This window comes from Canis aureus, chromosome 4 (genome assembly GCF_053574225.1).
Source record: "Canis aureus isolate CA01 chromosome 4, VMU_Caureus_v.1.0, whole genome shotgun sequence".
In the NCBI taxonomy this organism is placed as follows: Eukaryota; Metazoa; Chordata; class Mammalia; order Carnivora; family Canidae; genus Canis; species Canis aureus.
Window position 1 is genome coordinate 24664808 of NC_135614.1, and position 24463 is coordinate 24689270.

General features: G+C 39.4%; 2 protein-coding genes across 10 annotated transcripts in view; one reads left to right on the plus strand and one right to left on the minus strand.

The window, feature by feature from the left end:
• ASCC1 (activating signal cointegrator 1 complex subunit 1) overlaps window positions 1-15146 on the minus strand; it is a 105072-nt gene extending 89926 nt beyond the window's left edge. The window contains exons 1-4 of one of the 5 annotated variants that reach the window (XM_077894901.1): window positions 14510-14749; window positions 12357-12501; window positions 10943-11042; window positions 6078-6175 (exon numbers count right to left, since the gene is read on the minus strand). In XM_077894901.1, coding sequence (XP_077751027.1) covers window positions 6078-6175; window positions 10943-11042; window positions 12357-12501; window positions 14510-14653 — 487 coding nt within the window. In that variant the 5' untranslated portion in view covers window positions 14654-14749. Of the gene's footprint in view, window positions 1-6077; window positions 6176-10942; window positions 11043-12356; window positions 12502-14509; window positions 14751-15003 lie in introns of those variants that run through there. The other 4 variants (XM_077894902.1, XM_077894904.1, XM_077894900.1 and 1 more) reach the window with 4 other exon arrangements.
• Window positions 1-24463, plus strand: part of ANAPC16 (anaphase promoting complex subunit 16) — a 28651-nt gene that overhangs the window by 1348 nt on the left and 2840 nt on the right. The window contains exons 1-2 of one of the 5 annotated variants that reach the window (XM_077894907.1): window positions 14306-14713; window positions 19337-19505. In XM_077894907.1, coding sequence (XP_077751033.1) covers window positions 19364-19505 — 142 coding nt within the window. In that variant the 5' untranslated portion in view covers window positions 14306-14713; window positions 19337-19363. Of the gene's footprint in view, window positions 1-14305; window positions 14714-14778; window positions 14936-16375; window positions 16528-19336; window positions 19506-24463 lie in introns of those variants that run through there. The other 4 variants (XM_077894910.1, XM_077894905.1, XM_077894909.1 and 1 more) reach the window with 4 other exon arrangements.

Genomic DNA, 24463 nt, shown 5'->3' on the forward strand with positions numbered 1-24463 from the left:
CATGTGACTTGATCTTGAGGTCATAAGTTTGAGTCCCATATTATAGGCAGAGTTTACTTGAAAAAAAAAAAAAAGAATAGATTTTTAAAAATAATATGAAATACAAGAAAAAAATCCAGGAAAAAAAAAAAAAAAAACAGGGATGCCTGGGTGGCTCAGTGGTTGAGCATCTGCCTTCAGCACAGGGAGTGATCCCAGGGTCCTGGGATCAAGTCCCACATCGGGCTCCCTGCATGGAGCCTGCTTCTCCCTCTGCCTGTGTCTCTGCCTCTCTCTGTCTTTCATGAATAAATAAAATCTTTAAAGAAAAAAGTCCTATCTTGATACAATGAAATATTATTCAGCCCCTCAAAACAAGAATACAGTACAGATACATGCAAAAATATAAATGAATCTTGAAAACATTATACTAAGTGGAAGACATCATTTACAAAGTGCCACTGTATGCTTCCATTAACAGGAAGGAGCCAGAACAGGCAAATGCAGAAATGCAGAGGGAAAGAAAGTAGATCAGTGGTAGCCAAGGACTGGAGGTAGGAAGGATTGGGGAGTGACTGCTTAATGGGTATAACATTTCCTTTGGGGAGGATAAAAATGTTCTGAAACTAGATAGTGCTGCCTCTCTGTCTCTGTCTCTCTCTGTCTCTCTCATGAATAAATGAATAAAATCTTAAAAAAAAAAAAAAAAAGAAGAGGGATCCCTGGGTAGCTCAGCAGTTTGGCGCCTGCCTTTGGCCCAGGGCGTGATCCTGGAGTCCTGGGATCAAGTCCCACATCAGACTCCTTGCATGGAGCCTGCTTCTCCCTCTGCCTGTGTCCCTGCCTCTCTCTCTCTCTCTCTGTCTCTCATGAATAAATGAATAAAATCTAAAAAAAAAAAAAAGAAACTAGATAGTGGTGGTGGTTATTATACAACATTGTAAATGGACTACACACCACTGAATTCAACACTTTAAAATGGCCAGAATGGAAAAAATAAAAATAAAAATAAAAATAAATAAATAAAAATAAAAATAAAAATAAAAATAAAAATAAATAAAATGGCCAAAATGGGAGGTCCCAGGCTGGCTCAGTTGATAGAACATGTGATTCTTGATCTGGAGGTAAAGTTTGAGCCCCACATGAGGTGTAGATTTCCCTTTAAAAAAATTTGTTGGGGGGATCCCTGGGTGGCTCAGTGGTTTAGCGCCTGCCTTTGGCCCAGGGCATGATCCTGGAGTCCCCGGATCGAGTCCCACATTGGGCTCCCTGCATGGAGCCTGCTTCTCCCTCTGCCTGTGTCTCTGCCTCTCTCTCTTCTCCCTCTGTGTCTCTCATGAATAAATAAATAAAATCTTTTTTTTTTTTTTAATTTTTATTTATTTATGATAGGCACACAGTGAGAGAGAGAGAGAGGCAGAGACAGAGGCAGAGGGAGAAGCAGGCTCCATGCACCGGGAGCCTGACGTGGGATTTGATCCTGGGTCTCCAGGATCACGCCCTGGGCCAAAGGCAGGCGCTAAACCGCTGCGCCACCCAGGGATCCCAATAAAATCTTTTTAAAAAGACTGTCAAAATGAAAAAAAAAAAAAAAAAAAAAAGACTGTCAAAATGGTAAACTTTATGTTGTATACGTTTTAGCCACACACAAAAAAAGTATGAATATATGACATCAAAATTCAAATAACAATAAAAAAATTTCAGAGCAAAAAACTGAATTTTCTGTCATGTCAATTTTACCTCAATTTAAAAATTACGGTGGCTGAGAGGGCGGGGGGTGGGAGTGAATGGGTGACGGGCACTGGGTGTTATTCTGTATGTTAGTAAATTGAACACCAATAAAAAAAAAAAAAAAAAAAAAAAAAAAATTACGGTGGCTGAAAAAAAAAATTACGGTGGCTGTAATTACTAGAGATTCACTACAATGAAAAACCAAAGGAGAGTCTACTACAACATATATAATCTTACTGTATATGTATGAAAACAGAAAATTAAAGTAAAATATTTATCTATAATTATATGGATGGATACCAACTGTCCATGTTTTGGTATAATTTGGCCTTCTCTGATCTGGGCTATGTCTTTCTGTCTAAATGAAAGGTGGGAGCACAAAGCATAGACCACTGTCTGCAGAGAAACAAAATCATTTAGTGATTACATAATCTCTGTGTAAACTGAGATTAAATCTCTAGGTTGTAGAACTGACAGGGCTTGGTTCAAAACAGCAACTAAGGAAAGATGCAAAAGATATGAACAATGAACAAAATTGGCATTTCAATAAACTATTTATTATAACTGTGAAAGAGACTTATTAATATGATATAAAATATTGAAGTATTAATTGTAATAGTAGCAAAATGGGCTATGCATTTTAAAGACCACAGTCTGTCCTTCCATGCAACTACAAAGTGAAAGAAGTAATTCCATTTATTTATCCTAATACTCTTCATTAAAGCATTTGAAATTTTCTTTTTGCACTTGAAATTTTCTATAAGAACAACCTTTCTATTCCTCAATAAGAATGAAAGCATCATACCTATTTTACTACAAGGAAACAAGATAGAAAATTCTAGGAAAAGAAGCAGATTATGAATGAATTGACTAACAGAGAGCCTGAGAACCATTTGCCTAAGTCAAAAATTGACAGGAGTAATAACCAAAAAATGTAATAAAATTAAAGTAGTAAAAAAAAAAAAAAAAATTAAAGTAGTAGATATATGGTGTTTTCTAAGAGCATCATTTATATTATCAGATAGAACACCTGGAGAATCCAAAAGACTCAACTGCTAGTGAAGGGAAGTATCCATAACAGGTACTCAAATATTGTGCTAGAGAAATTGATAAAGGAGGGTTCAAAGGCAAACTGGAACAAAATTAAAGGAAAGTAAAAATTATCTCTACTAGAGACCAAATTGTGGTAAGAAACCAGAAGGAAAAGGAACAGAAGGGAAGGAAACATAAAAGTCATGTTTATGTTTTATTTCTGTCAAAGTCTGGTACAAAATGCTGAATCTACTCTTTTTCATTGAGAAGGTGGTTTCATCTCTGTAACACAGTAAACTGATAAGGACACTCACTTAAAGGGGCTCAGACTGATTTCCAGAAAAGAGTCAAAGTTGTTCAATTCATGACTAAAAAGCAAATACAATGAAGTTAGAAATATTCTACAAACACTAATATCTGAGAAGACCAGAATTTGAGTGGCAAGCATCTAGGGACTCTAACAAGGGATGGATAGGAAAAATAGAGTTAAAGGTATTGACGTTAAACTTTTTAAGATTTTATTTATTTATTAGGAGCAGGCACGTGCCTGGGTGGCTCAGTTGGTTGGGCATCTGTCTGCCTTCAGCTCATGTCATGATCCCAGTGTTTTGGGATTGAGCCCTGTGTCAGAGTCCTTGCTCAGTGGAGAGCCTGTTTCTCCCTCTCACTCCCTCTGGAAACAGGTTCCCCACCAGCAGAGAGCCCAACATAGGGCTCGATTGAACTTTTACTTATTTATTTTTATTATTTACTCATGACACACAGAGAGACACAGAGAGAGAGAGAGAGACAGGCAGAGGGAGAAGCAGGCCCCATGCAGGGAGCCCGATGTAGGACTCGATCCCGGGTCTCCAGGATCATGCCCTGGGCCGAAGGTGGTGCTAAACTGCTGAGCCACTCAGGCATCCCCTCAATTGAACTTTTAGAAACCAATTCTCTAACTACAATGACAGTATCATTTTGAAAGCATCTTCTGATATCCCGTTACCTGAGACTTCAAAACAGATTAGATGACCAAATCCTTGTTGAGAGGACAAATTAGAACCTAACAGATCATTTCCTTCTTTAGTATCTCTAATGTTAGAGAGGCAAAAGGAATAAATGACAGCAAATACCACACCAGTGCAACCTTAGTCTCACATCACAACTCAACTTACTCTAACCAATAATTGATTTTTCTATATACTCTACTTCCCTGCAAGACCAATATACCCGTTTATCTGCCTGTTTTTCCATTAAATTAGTTCCACTAGGGGATCCCTGGGTGGCGCAGCGGTTTGGCGCCTGCCTTTGGCCCAGGGCGCAATCCTGGAGACCCGGGATCGAATCCCACGTCGGGCTCCCGGTGCATGGAGCCTGCTTCTCCCTCTGCCTGTGTCTCTGACTCTCTCTCTCTCTGTGACTATCATGAATAAATAAAATCTTAAAAAAAAAAAAAAAAAAAAAAAAAATTAGTTCCACTAAATTTTTACTTTGAACAATTAGACATACTTGGTTTCACACTGAAATATTTGTGCTTTCTAAGTCAAAATGGAATCTTTACAAACCCGCCTACCCTTTCCTGGGTATGTTTTGGAATGACTCCGATAGCTTAAAATGGCTAAGCTCTCCACATTTATAGCATGTTATAATTTTTACTGCAATAAAAATTATTATAGTTACTATATGGTTAGAAAAAATGAGGAATACATTCAACTGTTAATAGTGATTATGTCTGAGGTTCATATACTAAGACTTCCCTTGATGTTTCACATATAATTTCTGTAAGCTTTTGGTTTTTTTGAAAGCATGTATTAATTTATAATCAGGAAAAAAGTAGATAAAGAAATGAACTTTACTGCAATTATAAAATTAATATTTGCTGCTTGAACTTTAAAACTTAAGGAAAGACATGGGTTTTTCTATCTTTAATTTTATTTTAATCTGTAATTTTCTTTAACTTTCTTTATATTTCTTTAATAAATCTTTAATCTTCTATCTGTAATATTTATTTTAATCAAAGTCCTTCAAAAATGTCATTAAAGTTCTCATGTTAGGGTCTGCTGATATTACCAAAGGGCTAGGGAAAACTCTACCTTTACTGTCCAATACAGGAACCCACACGCAACGAGTTAAATTAAAAGTTAAATGAATTAGAGGGGTGCTTGGGTGGGTCGATCAGTTAATCACCTGTCTTTGGCTCCGGTTATGATCCCAGAGTCCTGGGATGGAGCCCTGAATCAGGTTCCCTGCTGGGCAGGGAGGCTGCTTCTCCCTCTGCCCCTCCCCCTACTTACTTTTTTTTTCTCTCTCTCTCTCTCAAATAAATAAAATCTTTTTAAAAAAGAAATTAAAAAAAAAGAAATTAAATGAATTAGAAGTAAACGGAATTAAAAGTTCAGTTCCCCAGTCATACTAGCCACATTTTAAGTACTCACAATCCCACATGCTAGTGGCTCCTGTACTGGAGAGTGGAGGTATAAAACATTTCCATCATCACAGAAAGTCCTTTTGGACAGCACTGTCCTACAGTCAACTGCTTCTAGCTGCCTAGAGGCAACTGCCATGATGATTATTCTTACATAGCACAAAATGAAACAAGTACTAGTAATTTTTTTCCTAAAACTTAATAAAACCTATGGGTAATTATAAAAAAACTTATTATTGGTGGCTGCACTTATTTGACTTTGAAAAAGTCCTATCATTTTAGAATGAGTTTCCAAAACTTTTCTTCCCTACAGTGCCCTTCACTCAAAGCCATTTTACAACACAAGCCTGTGCTCTTGGTTCATAATGATACCTGGTACAGACACTTTCTGACTTAATTTATACTGAACTATTTTTCCTCACCTGAGCAGTTACTTGATTCAGGTTGTTATTCTAATCATTACTTCTATAATATCCTTCCCAGTCTACAAAGCAAGGTAAAAACAAGAGAACCCTTCTGGGGAAGTGCTGAACTTTATTGCAAATTTGCTAACCTCAATGGTTTTCTCTAACTTGAAACAATTCACAAACTCCATTTCAAGCTAATAAGGCATAAAAGGATCTTCCTAATACACAAGAAAATCTGGAAGCTTTTTTATAACATCAGTACATGGTAAAGTATAAACTGAAGACCCAGATATTCAATCAAGATGAGGCTGTATAACTACATCTTTCCTCATTTGGGAGATCAATACTGATATATTATGAAAAGGCCAATTGTTACAGAACCCCATAAAGAATACAGTCGCTATTCAATTCTACCCAGGGTCACTAAAAAAAAAAAAAAAAAAAATCACTAAATTGGGTCACACTATTCCACACTCACACAAAAGTGACTGCAAATATAACTTATATATACCGAGTCTCACCAATTTCTCCTTCTTGTCCAGGCTTAGGAATGCTAATAGAAGTTTTGGTTTCCACTTCTAGCTTCTTCCTAGTGTCCCCTCTCTTTCCAACTATATGCCTATAATATAAAGAAAAATTAATTAATGGAAGGATATTAAGTCAAATGTATCAGAATAGAGAATTCCATCATGTTTAAATCATATGGGACCAGAGATACTCCCTTACAGAAAAGTGCTTCAGTAAAGGCTCAATATTTGTAGAAGAAATTACAAGCTGTATAGCTTTATAGAATTGCACTCATTGGCAAAATGATGCCCTACAGTCAATTTAATGAATAAACAAAAATAACCATGCCATGTCCAAAACCTGTTGCCTCTTCAATATTAGATTCAAAATCTAGGTCTGAAATTCATTGAAAAGAAAGCTGGTATCACCTCAAAAGGCACTTTCAGCAACCAGTTTAGGGAAAACACTGGCCTTTAGAGAGCAAATTAACTAAATTAGGAGTTCATCCTAAAAGAATTATCCTTGGGGGCCCCTGGGTGGCTCAGTTGGTTAAAAATCTGCTTTGGGGGCAGCCCCAGTGGTCCAGTGGTTTAGTGCTGCCTTCAGCCGGGGGTGTAATCCTGGAGACCCAGGATCAAGTCCCGCATCGGGCTTCCTGCATGGAGCCTACTTCTCCCTCTGCCTATGTCTCTGCCTCTTTCTCCCTCTCTGTGTCTGTCATGAATAAATAAATAAAAATCTTCAAAAAAAAAAAAATCTGCCTTGGGCTCAGGTTATGATCCCAGAGTCCTGGGACCAAGCCCCATACTGGGCATCTTGATCAGTGGGGAACCTGCTTCTTCCTCTTTCTGCTCCCCCTGCTTGTGTGCGCTCTCTCTCTGTCAAAAAAACAAATAAAATCTTTTTAAAAAATAAATAAGGCTGCATGGAGCCTGCTTCTCCCTCTGCCTCTCTCTGTGTCTCTCATGAATAAAACACAAAATCTTTAAAAAATAAAATAAAATAAAATAAAAATAAATAAAATAATTATCCTTGATAAATAAAGTAAGAGTAAGGAACTTAGCAAAGAGAAGGGCCCACCATTTAGGACAGATTATTCAGAATAGCTTCAAAAGCAAAAAGAGTAAACAGGTAACTCTCGGGCTGAATTCACATATTCATGTTTTGTTCAGGAGATTTCGTCTAAAAATTGGGAAATTTCACCTTAAAAATATAGATTTCCGGGTTTTTTAGAAAAATTAGATCTGACAACTCACAGCAATAATAGGCTGGAGCTTACTCTCATCCCTAAAACTGGAACAGGGGCTCATCACAATCCCCATCACTCCCTACTCCGTTTCATCTACTCTACTTCAATTGACTCACTTACATTACTTCCTGGGCCACTTAGAATAAATCTGACAATCCAAGGTTATCTTCTGGAGCCCATAGTCATTAGAGGTGTTAGAGTAAATGAGACCACTGGATCCCAGGAGAAAAGTTTCAGTCTTTAAAGCATTCAAAGAGAAGACTATAATGAGAAAAAAACTTCATCATCAACGGCATTTCAGCTTCTACGATTTCAATTACAGTATCCAACAACATGGGTGACTAGGTCTAAAACTGTGCATTTGTTTTTACATGGAATAACCAGCCCAGTTACTTCCATTAATATCCACCGTAGTAAGCTAGTTCAAACAAAAAAAACAAGATGTTTAGAAGAAGACTGAAATGCCATAATTTCCCTGTGGTTTTTCTGTGTTGGACTAGAGATTCAATGGCACCCACTTTGTCAGACTTTTGTCTTTCCAGGCCTTATCAATAGGGGTACTTTCACCCAGACTACTGTTTGTTAGCATGTGGCCAGTAGAGAACCTATTACAAAAAGCAGCTGGCTTGGGGCACCTGGCTGGCTCAGTCGGTAGAAGGTGCAACTCTTGATCTGAGGGTTGTAAACTCGAGCCCCATGTTGGGTGTAGAGATTAGTTAAAAATATAATCTTTAAAAATACATACACGCACACAAAAGTAGCTGGCTCAAGGTGTTAATAGTCTAGCCATTTTAGAAAGGAAATGGTTGAGGTTAAAGAAGTTTTAGACTCAAACAAGTCCTGGGCAAGTCATTAACCACTCTAAGCCTATTTCTTCACTTACAAAAATGTAGTGAATTATTATAACTAAGTATAATAAAGTTCTTATAAAGATTAAACGTGAAAAAAAAATTTTAAAAAAATAAAGATTAAACGTGATCATGTATAAAAGGGCTTCCCAGTGACTGGCACATAGCTCAGTACAGTCCATACTATCCTCATTAAGCCCATAATGACATCTTTCCAACTAACAGCATAGCCAGATTCAGAAGAGGTTTACATGGGGAATCTAAAACATTCATTTCAATAATAAGACATACACAGTGAAAAGGTGACTCGTTTATTAAATATATAAAGAAATTCCTACCAGATCAAGTGATTCTCAATCTTGGCTACACACTGGGATCACTTGGAGAGGTTTAAAAACTAATGATGCCTGAGTCCAGCTCTCAGAGATTCTGATTTAATTGGTCTGGGGTGCACCCAAGTATAGGGAGTTTTAAAAGCTCCCCAGGTGATTCTAATGTGCATCTGATATCGGGAACTAAAATAAAGTATTATTACATCTAGCCAATGGATAGGTGTTACCACCATTAGGATTTGATTATAAATCAGTTTGGTCAAGTTTTTGATCTAAATGAACCTACAGAAATGATTAATAAGAAAGAAATCTTGGGACACCTGAGTGGCTCAGTGGTTGAATGACTGCCTTCGGCTCAGGGCATGATCCCAAAGTTCTGGGATCAAGTCCCACATCGAATTCCTTGCATGGAGCCTGCTTCCCCTCCATCTGCCTATGTCTCTGCCTCTCTCTGTCTCTCATGAATAAATAAATAAAATCTTTAAAAAAAAAAAAAAAGATCTTCCTAGTAAATACTGTCTATTAATTACAATTGAGCAGAACCAATATATAATCTAACATGCAAGTCATCTAAAATATAATGAATACTTAGAATATGTAGAATTCAGAAGATCATCAAATTGGAATCAAACATCTAAGGAATTTTTACACACCTTAGTGATAGCAAATATACACATTAAGGAAAACAGTTACATTGATTTCATCAGGAAACTGAACCATGATTTTCTAAAATCCTGTTTTTTGGAAGAAAATGTCACTGGAACCTTAAAGAAGAATGAGCTGTCAGATTTAGCATTTGGTTTCTCATTTGGCCACATTCCAAGAGAAGGATTTCATCCTAATAGGTGTTTCAGAATATTTTCAAGATTGGTGAAAATAAAATGATTTGCTTCTTGGAGCTTACAGGCATATGATTCCATATTTGTAGATCTCCTTTCACAGAGGAACTTGAACAGACTTAATTCACCTGCTACAACAGAAAAACAATTTACACACTTCCTAGGCCAGCCTATCTCTACAGGTGTCAGCCCAAAAGAAGCCAGTTAGCCACATAAGCTAACCATGATAGTGGTGAGACAGAGTGCAGGCAATCATGAAAGCAAGCAAGCACCCACTGAAGTGATCACAAGGTTTCCAAGCAAATTCATAATGGCAACCTTGAAGAAAGCATACCAGTCTTTGACAAACACTGGAGATTAATTGAACAGACACATTCCTGCCTTTCAGAAGTCTCCTATCTGCAGAGAAGACATCAAACAGTACACAAATAAATATAAATGGCTGAAAAATTCTACAAAGGAAAGGCAGAGGGTGTTATGAAAATATACGGTAATCAGTGTCGTTGGTAGGGATGATGGTGTCAAAGCAAGGTTCCCTAAGGAAGAATATAACTAGGTAAGAAAGAGAGTTATAAGGCAAAGGGAATAGCATATGCCAAAGATCTATGATAGGAAGGAGCAAAGGGGGATCCCTGGGTGGCGCAGCGGTTTGGCGCCTGCCTTTGGCCCAGGGCGCGATCCTGGAGACCCAGGATCGAATCCCACGTCGGGCTCCCGGTGCATGGAGCCTGCTTCTCTCTCTGCCTGTGTCTCTGCCTCTCTCTCTCTCTCTCTCTGTGTGTGACTATCATAAATTAAAAAAAATTTTTTAAAAATTTAAAAAAAAAGGAAGGAGCAAAGGAATGTTTCAGGAACTGAAGAAAACTAGCTAGGCATAAGTGCAAAACCAGAAGAGCGAAAGGAGTTGAGACTGAAAAATGCAGGGCTGGCTAAGTCACATTCAGATTTCAGCACTATAGTGGAACAGAATTCCATCTTCAGTGGAAGGATGTTGATGGATTTAAGCAAAAGTAATAATCACATTTGCCTTATAGAAAGATCAATGTGAAGAACTGACTGGGAGAACAATAATCAATGTGGACAGCCTAGTAAGTAGGCTGTTTGAATTAACCCAAAAAAGATGCAGCAGGGTGCTGGTCTTTCTTTTTTTTTTTTTTTTTTTTTTAAATTTTTTTATTTATTTGTGATAGTTACAGAGAGAGAGAGGCAGAGACACAGGCAGAGGGAGAAGCAGGCTCCATGCACCGGGAGCCCGACGTGGGATTCGATCCCGGGTCTCCAGGATCGCGCCCTGGGCCAAAGGCAGGCGCCAAACCGCTGTGCCACCCAGGGATCCCGGGTGCTGGTCTTTCAATAAAGAACGCAATCAGTGGTAGACTCAAAAGATAGTTAAGAGGCAAAATCAACATGGCTTGGTGATACATTTGGAATGATGAAATTGATCCATAATCAGTCCTTAGAAATTCTAAGACATAAAACACGAAACTGTTTTGCCATTAGTAGTCAAGCACTGCAATATGTATGGGAAAGAGTCAGCTTCCTGAAGAGTTTCCTGGAAGTGTTTCCCGTGAAGCGGGGGGGGGGGGGGGGGGGGGGGGGGGGGGCACTCACTTGTAGAGCAAGCTGGGGGCCTTCACCGTACACCGGAAACCTTGCTGTGTCTGCACCACCTCATAGGCATCACAGGGATCCTCTGCACACTCCACAAAGCCTGCAGAGAAACCATAACACCTCGCTTACAGCTGCTGCTCTGTGGACAGCAGTCTTCTCACCACTGGCCAACCATGCTCAAGGTTTCAAAAAACACATACACACAAAGAATAGCCCAAGACTTTATATTGCAGAATGCTGCTCCAACAGTCCTGACCTGCTCTTAGAAGAAAAACAAAAAACATATGACTAGTTTAAATCTTCCAGTCTTAGAACCTTGGAAAAGTAGTATATACATGCCACCATTTAACGGTTTTCTCCCCAAAAAACAAAGACAATAAAAGTTTTTTTTCCTTTTTATGGAGAATTCACGTAACATAATGTATCCTCTAACAGTGGGCAAGTAAGCAGTTTTTAGTGTTAAAACACATTACTTCAGTGAATGAGATAGGAGTAGCAGCGGGAGAACTTACTCCATTCCGCCAGTTAAAAACACAGGAGGGTCAAGTAAAGAAGGTCAAGTCCCCAAGGCTGAAGGGAAACAATGGGGAAAACCAGAGGGAAGACAAATCCCCAAGGCTTACGGCCTGATGAAAAAGCTTATAAACCAAAAGGAAAAGGAAGCAGAGAACCTGAAAAGCTCTACTGAGGCATTAAACTCATGCCCAAGTTAATTGGCTTGAAAATATTCATAATCCATCTCCACTGTTTACTTCTTAAAATTATCCCTATGTAATAATAAAATTATGTTAGTTGTATATTTGGAACTGCCTGTATGAGTACAAAGAAGAAACAAATAACAACAGTTAACATTTTGGGGCACTGGACAAAATATGTATTTCACTTATTTCACCAACTTATATATATTATTTCACAACTTTACAGATAAAGGAACTTAATTTTGGGATCCCTGGGTGGCTCAGCGGTTGAGCGTCTGCCTTCGGCCCAGGGCATGAGCCTGGAGTCCCAGGATTGAGTCCCACATTGGGCTCTCTGCATGGAGCCTGCTTCTCCCTCTGCCTGTGTCTCTCCCTCTCTCTGTCTCTCATGAATAAATAAATAAAATCTTTAAAAAGAAAAAAAAAGGAACTTAATTTTGTCACAGAATATTCATGGCTAACATTAACAGTTTATTAAAATTACCCCTTATTATACTTAAGTCTCTGCACAAAGATGAAATGTGATTTAGGAAGTGCAAATAAGAATGCTTCATCAAACTTAAAGTCATCGGTCCCCTTAGACTATGTCAACACAAATGGAGCTAGGTAGAGGCCAAACAGATCAAATTTCAGTGTTCACATAGAAACACTTAAAGCATTGTTTCCACAGTGCAAAGAACATTGTACTAATGTGACCAAAGAACAACTAGGATTACCTTGATAGAAGTCTTCATCTTCTTCTTCATGTTGGTAAGTCTGTTCTTGGATGGGATTTTTTCTATAAATCCGTCCACCAATTCTTACAAGTTGTGGGCGCAGAACTTCCATGATACTTTCTTTGAACAATATTCTAGTGAAATCCTGAAAAACAAATGATCACCTTACCCTGTTTTAATCAGAAATAAAAATCCTATCTCTATTTTATGGATCATTATGTAATCAGATATCAGTTCACAGCACGTCCTAAACAAAAGCAGCACTGTTTCCATTAGATTTCCCCAATCTGCAAGCTATTTTAAGTCAGTTTTTGTATTTTCCACGACAGCATTCCATGCCTGGTTCACTCTAGACAGTGATTTGTTTTTGCTTTCTTTTTTTTTTTAAAGATTTTATTTATTTATTCATGAGAGACACAGAGAAAGAGAGGCTGAGACACAGGCAGAGGGAGAAGCAGGCTCCATGCGGGGAGCCTGATGCGGAACTCGATCCCGGGTCCCAGGATCACACCCTGGGCCAAAGATAGGTGCTCAACCGCTGAGCCACCCAGGCGTCCCTGTTTTTGCTTCCAAATATTTTATTTTTAAGTAATCTCCACACCCAAAATTGGGCTCGAATTCACAACCCTGAGCTCAAGAGTCACTTGCTCCACCAACTGAACCAGCCAGGTGCCCCTAGACAGTAATTTGTAAACTATTTCAGCACTCTAAGAAATGGTGATTAAAAGATACTCTTCGCTCTCTATACAGCCTGTCTGTGAGTTTGAGAGAACAGATGTCTTTATTATTTTAACTTGAAGTAGGATACAACCTTCTGTGTTTATCTAACCATTCGCTAAGTGTCTCACTCTTTTTATCCAGCATGATAATTAAGAGGATTAGGAATGTGTAGCACACTTATCCTTCGGGGGAATAAATAACCCCTAAGTACTTTTAGAGGTGCAAGAAATATATACCTCAGAATTAGGTCCTGTTGCCCATCAGAACAGTTAAAACATGACTTAACCGACATGGTTCTTCAAACCAACACACTGCTGAGGGGAGGAATCCATTTCTATAGGCCACTCCTCAAAGATGTACATCGCTCATTGAGAAGCCAAGCTTCTAGTCACCACATAATGAGCCAAGAATTAAGGGAACAAGGCACCTGGGTGGCTCAGTGGTTGAGCATCCACCTTCCACTCAGGTCGTGATCCTGGGGTCCCAGGATCGAGTCCCGCATCAGGCTCCTCACCGGCAGCCTGCTTCTCCCTCTGCCCATGTCTCTTCCTCTCTCTCTGTGGTCTCTCACAAATAAATAAATAAAATCTTAAAAAGAAAAAAGAGAATTAAGGAAACAAAGGTTCCTTACTGGCTAGCTGTGATTAAGTTCAACCAATGTTCCTAACCACATAGGTTACGGTCTTGGAAGCCCATGATTAAAGAAAAAGCCCCAAAACAATTACTTAATGCACTTGTGCATTTTGGGCACAAAAGGCATTAAAATGTAATGCATTAAAATTTAAACTTTAAACAGTGCATTAAAATTTAAGTTTCAATTTAAACAACTAAAGCCCAGGGCAGCCCTGGTGGCTCAGCGGTTTAGCGCCGCCTTCAGCCCAGGGCCTGATCCTGGAGTCCCAGGATCAAGTCCCACGTCAGGCTCCCTGCATGGAGCCTGCTTCTGCCTGTGTCTCTGTGTCTCTTTCTATCTCTCTCTCTCTTTCTCTGTGTCTATCATGAATAAATAAATAAAATCTTTAAAAAAATTAAATAAAAAAATAAACAACTAAAGCCCCCAAAACACTTAATGCACTTGTGCATTGATCATGTGCACAAGTAAGTGCAACTGATCAATGCACTAAGTCCTTAAAGCCCAATCCAACCCTCAGCAAGTGACGTCGCTGTGGTTAGTGACGTCACTGTGGTTGGTGACGTGATTACAGAACCAAGGGGGGATTTTGCGTTGTGAGAAGTAACACCATGGAAGATAAACCCTCGGACGACGCCGGGATCCATCAGCAACAGAGTACTGACATTACGCCCGTGGTGGCCTATTCCACAGGGCCTCACAAAATTAAAAAATAAAAAATAGGCGCTTCACAAAAGGAGCCTTTGATGATTAGGTCGGACCCTCAGACCTCGGCTCTGGAGTAAGGGACAGCAAACTTCACCTGCCTTTCCCGTAGGGCACCGGGCCTACGAGACTGTCTGAAAGACGGGGGGCTGACCCGCGTAACCCTGCTTCGTGGCAGTCTGGAGAGCGCGGAGAGCAGAGGGCCTTCGATGTCGTGGGGGAAGGTGAAGCCTTGAATCATAAAAACAAGCCAAAAAAAGCGAGGAACCCCGGGGCGGCAGGACCCCCGCCGTAAAGCCAGGCAGGCGCGCTAGACCCGGAAGTCCTCTGCGGGAGCGCGCGATCCAGCCCCGGCCTCGCCCCGGCCACGCCCCCACCCGCCCCTCCCGGCGCGCGGGCGCGCGCACGTCGCCGGCTTCCTCCGCGCGGGCGCGCGCACGCCGCCGTCCTCGTCGTTGTAAACGCTGCCGCTCTGGCTGGCCCTGGGGGCGGGGCTGTAGGGGAAAGCGCCAAATCCGCTGAGGTAAGTGGCCGAGGGCTTAGGGACCCCCCGGGAGCTTGGTGGAAGGGAGTCGATCCGTGGGATCCTACCTGCAGGGACTAGTAAAATGGAGAAGATAGGAGGAGAGACTGGAGCCTGCTTCGGTGGGAGCGTGAGAGGAAATTTCCTTAGGCCGCGCCGGACGGGGTGCGCATGCGCGCGGAGAGCTGGCGCCTGCGCGGTGGGGCGGCGCGGGTAGCATCGCCCCCTTGAGACCGAGCGGGGAAAGGGCAGGAAAAGCTTGCCTTGGAGTTGGTTCGGCAGCCGCGGGCGCTCTTCCCCCGCGGTTTCCAGCACCCCCTCCTTTTTTTTTTTTTTCTTTTTTTTTTTTTTCCCTCGCCACCGCACCTGGTGTTTAGCTGCTGCCTCGGTTTGGGTGGTGAGCTCGCGGTTCAAGTGGAACGATTTGTTGATGGTGGAATTCGACGATTGCTTCTAATAATCTGGCATCGTGCCAGAAATACTTTCCTAAAGCATCTTTTTCATAAGGAGACTTATTCTAAAGGGAGGAATTCTTTTTAATAGGTATACATCCGACAGGAAGTAAAGTTGATGAAAACGGAAGTCATCCCTGTCGTACCTGGAGTAGATGGTTGATCATGCTGCGCCCCGCGCCCCCCCTCCCCCCCCCCCAGGGTGGTCTTGCTCGGCTCTGGGCATCTCTAAGGCCAGCGGACTCAGCTTCCCTTCGAGAGCCAAAGCCCAGGCTACTTCATCATGAACATTTATTCATTAGGCAGAGTTTTGCTGAGGACCTGCCTGGGGCCCAGCAGCCTGGGGTGGGAGAGAGTTGTGTTAATACAAAATGTATTAGATCTGCAGAATGAGGAAGGGAAAAAAAAAGAAAAAAAAAAAAAAAACTTCAATAATGGACCAACCCTCGTGACAGCCCGCTTCTCCATCCCTCCCGTGTAACCTTTGCTGAGCCACTAGCCCTGCGTTCTGTCATTTGTTCGGTATTCATTCAGGAAACGTTCTGACCCAGGTTGTGCTAGGCCTCGAGGATAGAAAGACAACTCATTTCACCACCACCACCCCTGTTTTCCTAGATCATAGAATTCTTCTTGAACTCCTGAACCTTAAAAATGAGAGTGTCAAGTGCATAGATGGAGGGCACCTTCCCTCTTGCTGAGCAGAGATCCTTTCCCTTCTGCGAGCTCGCTGACTCTGCCAAACGCAGAGAATTAAAACCTCTCTTGAGTGTGTTTGGACATACTATGGATAAAAAACTGGGATCTGCATGGGGGGGGGATTCAGGAGTCAATATCCATTACTAATTTTGGATAGCTGATACTGAATGTTTACTGTGCCTGTGACTATCCCAAATGCTTTGGTTATATTAACCATTGTGACACCTTTATGAAGGAGGTACTATTATTATCCCCATCTTAGACATGAGGTGACTGAGGAGCAGAGAGGTGAAGGGATTTGTCCAGAGCCATACAGCAAGCTAAATAGCAAAACCACCACCTGAACCCAGAGCCTGAACTCTAACTCTAACCGCTATGCTGTTTTACCTCTCACATGGCACATGATATGCCCACAAAGCCATTGCTTGAAGAATGTCACAGCATGTAAGCTAACGTTTGTATAGCTCAGTTTTGTTTGTTCATCTGTAAAGCGAGGGAATCCGACGAGATGACCTTTAAGGAATTTTGTGGTTCCTGTGAAATGTTTAATTCATTTAGCAAGCATTTATTTAAATCAACAGCTACTTAGTATAGGCCAAGCATTGTATTTGGTTCTGATGATCAGAATGCCTGCCTTCATAAAGCAGTGTGACAAAGCAGGGGTTTATTGTTTATTGTTCGCTTCACTCTACCTCCTGTTACCATCTGCTGACAGTATGCAAAATTCAACCTGAATCTTTAAAGCTAGAAATTACTTAGGTGTTATTCTATCTACCTCAGCAGTAAACTGCTTATTTATGTAAAAGTAGCTTTGTGCTAATTGCGCACTCCAGTTTCCAACCCTGGCCATTTTGTGTATTGAATGATAGTAGTTCTGAGTTTGAAGGAAAATGGGATGAAAGGGAATTCCTTTGATTATACTCAGTTTAGAAGTCACACTGCATCTAGCCTTTGAAGCTGTCCTCACTCTGGCAGTCCCTAGGGAGCTGTGCTGAGCAACTGATTTCAAAATATAAAGTATCCCTTGCATTTGCAACTGAATAGAGAATTTTTCAAGGTGTAGGAAGAAGATTAGAGTTTTAAGTCTTAGGTGAGATAAACACTTCACTGTAGGTTCTGCTCTGAACTGGTGGAAAATAAGACTGAGTACCTGTCCAAAAGATGGCTAAATTATCTGTGTTCTTTGTTTGAATCCCAACAAGAATCCACTTAGAAATTTAGACCAGGTCCATTACTGCTTAAATTCTGTTTAAAAGAGCATTTAAGAACCTGTCAAGCTATATATCAAGCTAGTGTTGCCCAAAGAATTGGATATAAATCCAGCTTGAAAAGTTGTTGGCTCTATGAATACGAATACAACTTGGAAGTTTTAGAGCTCAGAGAAAAAAGGTGATCTAATAGCAAGATTGACAATATCCCTAATCAATTTGTATTTTTAAATAGGCTGACATTCTGGTTCTAGCAGTTGCCTTACTCTTCCCATATTCCACTTCATTTATAATCATATTTCTTATGGACATATAATGAAATCAGAAACTAAACTCTGCTTCCCTGACAGCCTTAAGTCATCACAAAATTAAGGAAACAAGAACAGCCAGCATTTCAGAAATGCAAAGTATATAATTTTTCTTCCTAAGAAACTGGATTATGTATATATAGGATTTATATCCGAATAGCATACCCTTATTTTTTTTTTTTTTTCAAAAAAAAATTCCAACTTTTGTAACAAATGTCTTTATTTTGCAACTAGCAAAAGAAGGAAAAAATCGGCTAAAATTCTCGGTGGCCATTAAAGAGGGAAATTCATTTTTTAAATCCCTTTTTTCTTAAGGTTATTTATTTATTTATTTATTTATTCATGAGAGACACAGAGAGAGGCAGAGACATAGATGGAGGGAGAAGAGGCTCCTCACAGGGAGCCTGATGCGGGACTTGATTCCTGCACCTAGGATCATGCCTTGAGCTGAAGGCAAACACTCAACCGCTGAGCCACCCAGGCCGCCCCATTTTTTAAAAGTCATTTTTTTTTAATTGATCTAAAATTCACATAACATAAAATTAGCTATTAGCTATCTTAAAGCATACAATTCAGTATAAAGTTATTTCTTTGTCTAAATACTTGAGTTGTACTATGCAGTACAGTAACCACTAGCCATATGTGGCTATTTAAATTTTAATTAATATTAAATACATAACCTAAAATACAGTTCTTCCGGGGTACCTGGCTGGGTTCAGTTGGTGGAGCATGCAATTCTTGATCTCAGGGATGTGAGTTCAAGCCCCACGTTGGTGTAGGGACTTTTTTTTTTTTTTTAATTAAAACACAGTTCTTCAGTCATACTAGACTAATAGCCGCGTGAGGTTAATGGCTATCATGTTGGACTGCACAGAAATGTTAGAACATTTCCATTATGGCATAAAGTTCTATTAGCACAGTGCTAGACTATTCTTTTTAGAAAACATAAACATCTTAGAATCTTATTTAAGTATGTAATATAAGCTTCAGTGGCAAAAAGTAGTATTTTTGTTTTGAACTTCTGTAAGGAATCATGTATTCAGTACAGATTTTCTCATTTGCATTTGGGCTTTTTGATATGACATGGGGTTAAACACAGCTGCTGTATTCATAATAAACCATGAATTTGAAGATCATTTTATGAGCTATTTTCTTCCAGTTTGGGGATGCCACCAAGTGATCAATTTGGGTATTACATTTGGATGAAAAAGTTTTTAAAACATTTTTAATGAAAGGACAAATATGTATTTCCTAACCAATTCCCTTTCCTTGGGAACAGAACACAGTGTTATTCTGGAATTTTATTTGGAAAATTTTATAAGTGAATTTTTTGGTGTGGCTTTGTCAGGGTGTAGCCAAGACAAACTGTCCTATGAGACATGTTGTTTTATCCTCATATAATTTATTTCCTCAGTCAAATGGCTACCTCGGCACTGCCATATCACCCCTTCATAACCCATAAATCACCCACAGTCGATCCCAAGCCATATAAACAGTTTGCTAATGATAGGAAGTAAGTGTTTTAAGTAGAAAAACAGAATAAACATACTTTCACATAAAATCCTGAGAGACATTTTGGTATGAGGCATCAGTAAAAGATTGTGGGAACAGAGAGGGTAGAAAAAGGGGGAGCTAATTCTTTACTAAACTGTATGCTGGCTTTTATGGCAGCTAGAATGAAATGTTGTCAGTCTCACTTCCATAAACTTGCCAATTGCTGTTTTTCTTTCTCTGTAGTGAAGTGAGAATTCTGCTAGAGAGGAAATGGCTGCCTCTTCATCATCCTCCTCAGCTGGTGGGGTCAGTGGAAGTTCTGTCACTGGATCTGGTTTCAGTGTCTCAGACCTTGCCCCACCACGGAAAGCCCTTTTCACCTACCCCAAAGGAGCTGGAGAGATGTTAGAAGGTGATCTCATGCTGCTTTTTGCTGAATAATTGGATTCTGACCTGCAATGAATATTAATTGTAAAGAAGCTATTAAGCAGATTAGAGACAAGTTTGCCCTGATTTCAGCTCCACATTTCATCACTTGTCCCCATTTCAAAATATTATGCTCAAAACACAGATCTTTCTCCAGAATCAAAATTTTGGAGCTGAAAAAAGCTTTGGAAATCAAGGAAGTCATCTAGACTTATTTAGACCCAGAAAAGTTAATGTGATTTGACCACATTAAAGACAAAGTCAGCAATAGAACCAAGAATTTTCTTGACCTCCTTCTCCAGTTTGCTTTATTCCTGGCACCAGTCTGCCTCCCTATAATGAGTAGGTTTGATACATTTCTTTCTAATGTAATTAATCTACTCATAGATTAACCTCATCAAATAGGTTCTAAGAGGAAATAAAAATTAATATACTACTCTTTTATGTGAAGATGGCTCCCTTGGCCCACTGTAGAACAGTACTGTATGGTTTTTCTAGCACGGGAGCTGGGTTTGTATCAAATCATCCACATCCTACTCAGCACACATTTGCAAACTGGCTAGCCGGGATCAGAGCACAGGCTGTAAGCATGACACTGCATTGATACCTGAAATTCATGGGATACGTGTCACTTGAGGAGCTAGACCAGTAAACTCTTAATAGGGAGCATAAAAATCACCTGAAGAGCTTATTTAAAATGCACATTTCTGCCCACCTTAGAGATGCTAAATTGGCCTAGGGTGCAGCACAGAAATCTTTTCTTTTGACTGACATTCAAGGGATGCTCATGAAAGATTCGTCCATAACTATTAAACCGTCACACTTTGAAAAAAGTCAGCAAAGAACTATTAAGGATTCAAAATCTACCTGATTCTAGCACTTTTGTGCTTAGTTATGTATTGATCTTTTTTACTTTAAATTGCAAATTTTGGTAAGTATATTTAAAAATTAATCTAGAAATCTCTGAGCAAGGTACAAACTATAGTTAGGAGTAAGCTTTTTGGAGTAAACTTTATTCATTTATATCAGGTGAAAAGAGTTTTGGGTTAAAGCCAGAACAAACAGAAGAATCATTTGTGACTGAGAGACATGAGAAAACTAGGACCACAAGCCTCTCTAGAATTGGTTCAAATCAAGTTGGTGAATTAGTCAGGTAATATAGTTAGTGATATATCTGAGATGTATGTACTTCTGTCTTTGCCTTCTCGTTTTCTTTAGTTTTGTTAACTGAATTCTTGAATTAGTATCACTGACTCTGGATGTAATGAACAATTGGGGCCTTGTTTACCATATGTGGCACTACATTTTTGACGTCTTATATGCAGCAGAGACCTGGTGTTAAGGAAGTTGCCCACAAAAAATCAAAAGTTGGAGGCACTTAAATTGCTTAATGAGTCTTACAGCAGCAGAAAAGGAATTGATGTTTAACAATGGACTCTAAGATTGAAGTCATTTAAATCCTAGCTACAGGAGAAATTTAATACAGGAGGTACCTCCTTAGTCTCAAAGCTATAAGCATTCTGTATCAGTATACTCCAGATTACTTGGAAACATTAAAGAAGAAAGGCTCCTGAGATTAGTCTGAATGTTGAGGTTCTAACATGTTTTAGTTCTATCCATTTTTACTCCATCCCAGTATGCTCCATGGAAGAATGTGTTGGCTTTCTGTTGTAGGACAAATTTATATTAGGTTTAAATTCAAAATGCAAAAAAAAATAAAAAATTCAAAATGCAGAGTTTTCATTCCCTTTCTTAGGTTTAAAGTTTTAGCTGTATTTTAAAGCTACTTACACTTAAGGACAGACTATGAAAAATTAGAAATGGTAATCCATGAACTATCCTACTCAAATAAAAAATATTAAATTGAAAGAGTACTGCTAAATGAAATTTAATAAGAATGTTAGATTTAGAAGCATATTCTACAATGTTTATAGGTGATGCTATTATACAGTTAATCTAATGCACAGGTACCTGACCATTTTTCTTAGAGTAGTTTAATCAAATATGAAAACAGAGTAGGAAAAGTTGCCTTTTCACAGTAAGGAAGAAAAGCAATCAGGAGCCAAGGTTGGATACTATTTATAATCTTAACAGGTTCAAATTGATCTTGCATCCTTCTGTGAAACCCAGATAACGTACTTAACCTTTTGAATAAACATTCTTGTGCATCCAGTCTAGACACTTCACATAAACAATGTATACATGGTCCCCAATTTACTGATGGTTCGACTTAAGATTTTTTTACTTTACCAGGGTGCAAAAGCTATATGCATTTAGTAGAAAGCATACTTTGAGTTTTGAATTTTGATCTTTTCCTGAGCCAACAATATTTGGTTCGGTAATCTCTTAGGATGCTGGGCAGGGGCAGGGAGCCACAGTTCTCAGCCACACGATCACCAAGGTAAACAACTGATATACTCACAACCATTCTGTACCCATACAACCATTCCTGGTTTTCACTTTCAGTACGGTATTCAATAATTTACATGAGATATTTGACACTTTATTATAAAATAGGCTTTGTGTTAGATGATTTTTCGCAACTGTAGGCTAATGTAAGTGTTCTAAGCATGTTTAAGGTAGATTAGGCTACCTAATGATGTTTAGTAGTTTAGGTGTAGTAAATGCATTTTCAACTTAATATTTTTAGCTTAGAATGGGTTTATCAGGATATAACCCCATCATAAACCGAAGATCTGTACAGCAGTTTTCAGCATTCTTCCTGCCCTTGGCTATGATTGTCCTCACTCAGATTAGGGAGCAAATTAGAGACTGCCTTCCAGCCCAGAAGTAGCTGAATTTTAGTGACATTGTAGGCTGCTAAAGCATAAATTATCTGGCATTGTCTAATTTCCTGCTGTGAGGTAATATTCTTTTAAATGAATCTGATAGCATCCTATTTATTGGAGTTGGCATGATGTTAGATTTGGGCAATTTACTGACCTTTTCACTACTTATAACCTTTGCTTGTCCCTTAGGAGGAAAACTGATGTATTGCTACTTGGTGTGTTACAAAGGGTTTGATTACAATTTCTAAATAGAAGAATGATTGCCCCAGGCTGACTCCTCTCTAGAGAAATTCCAGGCTTTAGATTGGTACAGATATCACATCTAATAGGATGTGACTAAGAAGCAATGGACTTTGTGGCTAATACAGAGCTGCAAATCAGCGAAAGTGTGTTCCATAGGCATACAGAATGGTAAAGTGATATGCAGGGGCCTTTTTGAAAGATTAGCTTACATCTCTTTGCTTTGAAGTTCATTGCCAAGGGAAAAATGCAAATGTTATAACTTAAGCACTTTATCCTAATAGCACCTGTGATTAAATGTAAGTGGGAGGTAGCACTTCCAAGAGTTTCCAAATACATCTTGGCCTGATCCGTATAGCCCAGAATCCCCACTGCCTTGCATGAGATCCTAAAGTTCAGGATCAAACTACCTGAGAAGTGGACTCTAGTTCTGTATGCTTTGCTCTTTCTAAAATAAACTTGAGTTCTAATTTGACCCTTTAAGCCAAGGTATGAATAGTGAACACTGGAATATTTACATAATAAACTGAACAGTCAGTATAATATTTGGTTAATTGAAAATAAAAATTTTTTGCTCAGTTTAAATGATTTGCTCACAAATGACTTCCATTCACCCAGAGGAATGGGGGAGGGAGAAGGGGATAGGATCATATACTATATAGTACATAATATAGAAGAGGTTCAATTTGGGGCACTGGGTGGTTCAGTCGGTTAAGTGTCTGCCTTCAGCTCTGTCATGAGCCTGGAGTGCCAGGATCTAGTCCCACGTGGGCTTCCTGCTCAGCTGGGGGAGTCTGCTTCTCCCTCAACCTCTGTTCCTCCTCCCATTCGTGTTCTCTCTCTATCTCACTTGCTCTCACTCACTCAAATAACCTTTAAAAAAAAAGAGGTTGAATTTAAAGAAGTAACACTCTTCCTAAGGGGTATAGTACTTGGTGAAATAATATTTTGAAATAATACATATTATGCATACAAAAATACATGTATAAAAATAATTACATTTTAATTTCTTTTTACATCAATTTTGAATATAATATTGGACAGAAAACCTTTTGGTTGTATATTCAAGCCATTTGGATACAATATCTATGGTTTTACTGTTTATTGTGTTAATCTTTTTTTTTTTTAAGATATTTTTATTTTTAAGTAATCTCTATCTACACCAAAGGTGGTCCTTGAACTCAAAAACCCTGAGATCAGGAGTTGCATGCTGCATGTTCTACCAACTAAGTCAGCCAGGCACACTAATCTTTTTTGTTTTTTTGTTAAGTAAGCTCCTCGCCCCATGTGAAGCCCAACATGGGGCTTGAACTCACAACCCTGAGATCAAGAGTCAGACACTTAACCAACTGAGCTGTTCAGGCCTACCTCTGATCTTTTTGGTTTTTTGTTTTAAGTAAACTTGAGGGCCAACATGCACTTGAACTCAGGACCCCAAGATCAAGAGAGTCACATGCTCAACCAACTGATCCAGCCAGGCTCCCCTTACCATGTTAATCTTAAAAATAACTCACATTATTTTACCAGCAAAAATGGATTTATTCAGGAGTAGCAGAGAATTGTGACCAAGGACAGGCAGGCAATGGTATAACCATAGGCAAGTCCAGAGAACAAAGGAGAGGAAAGGTGGGAGTTGGGAGAAACTATATTATAAATAAAAAATCCATTGACACAAACTAGACATTGATGAAGTGTAGTGGTTTTTCATTGGCTGAGTTGTGACAGTTTCTCATTGGCCAAGCTATTGCCTGGCAAGAAGAAAAACTTTTTTCATCCTGCTAGGGTAGCAAAATAATAAGCTTCTTCCTGCTGGGAAAGCAAAATTTGCCTCTTCTTGTTAGGGTCGGCCATTGACCAGGAGAGTTAGGGCGTGAGAGCTCCCCCTTCTGGCCTCCTGACTCTTTCAAATGAGGTT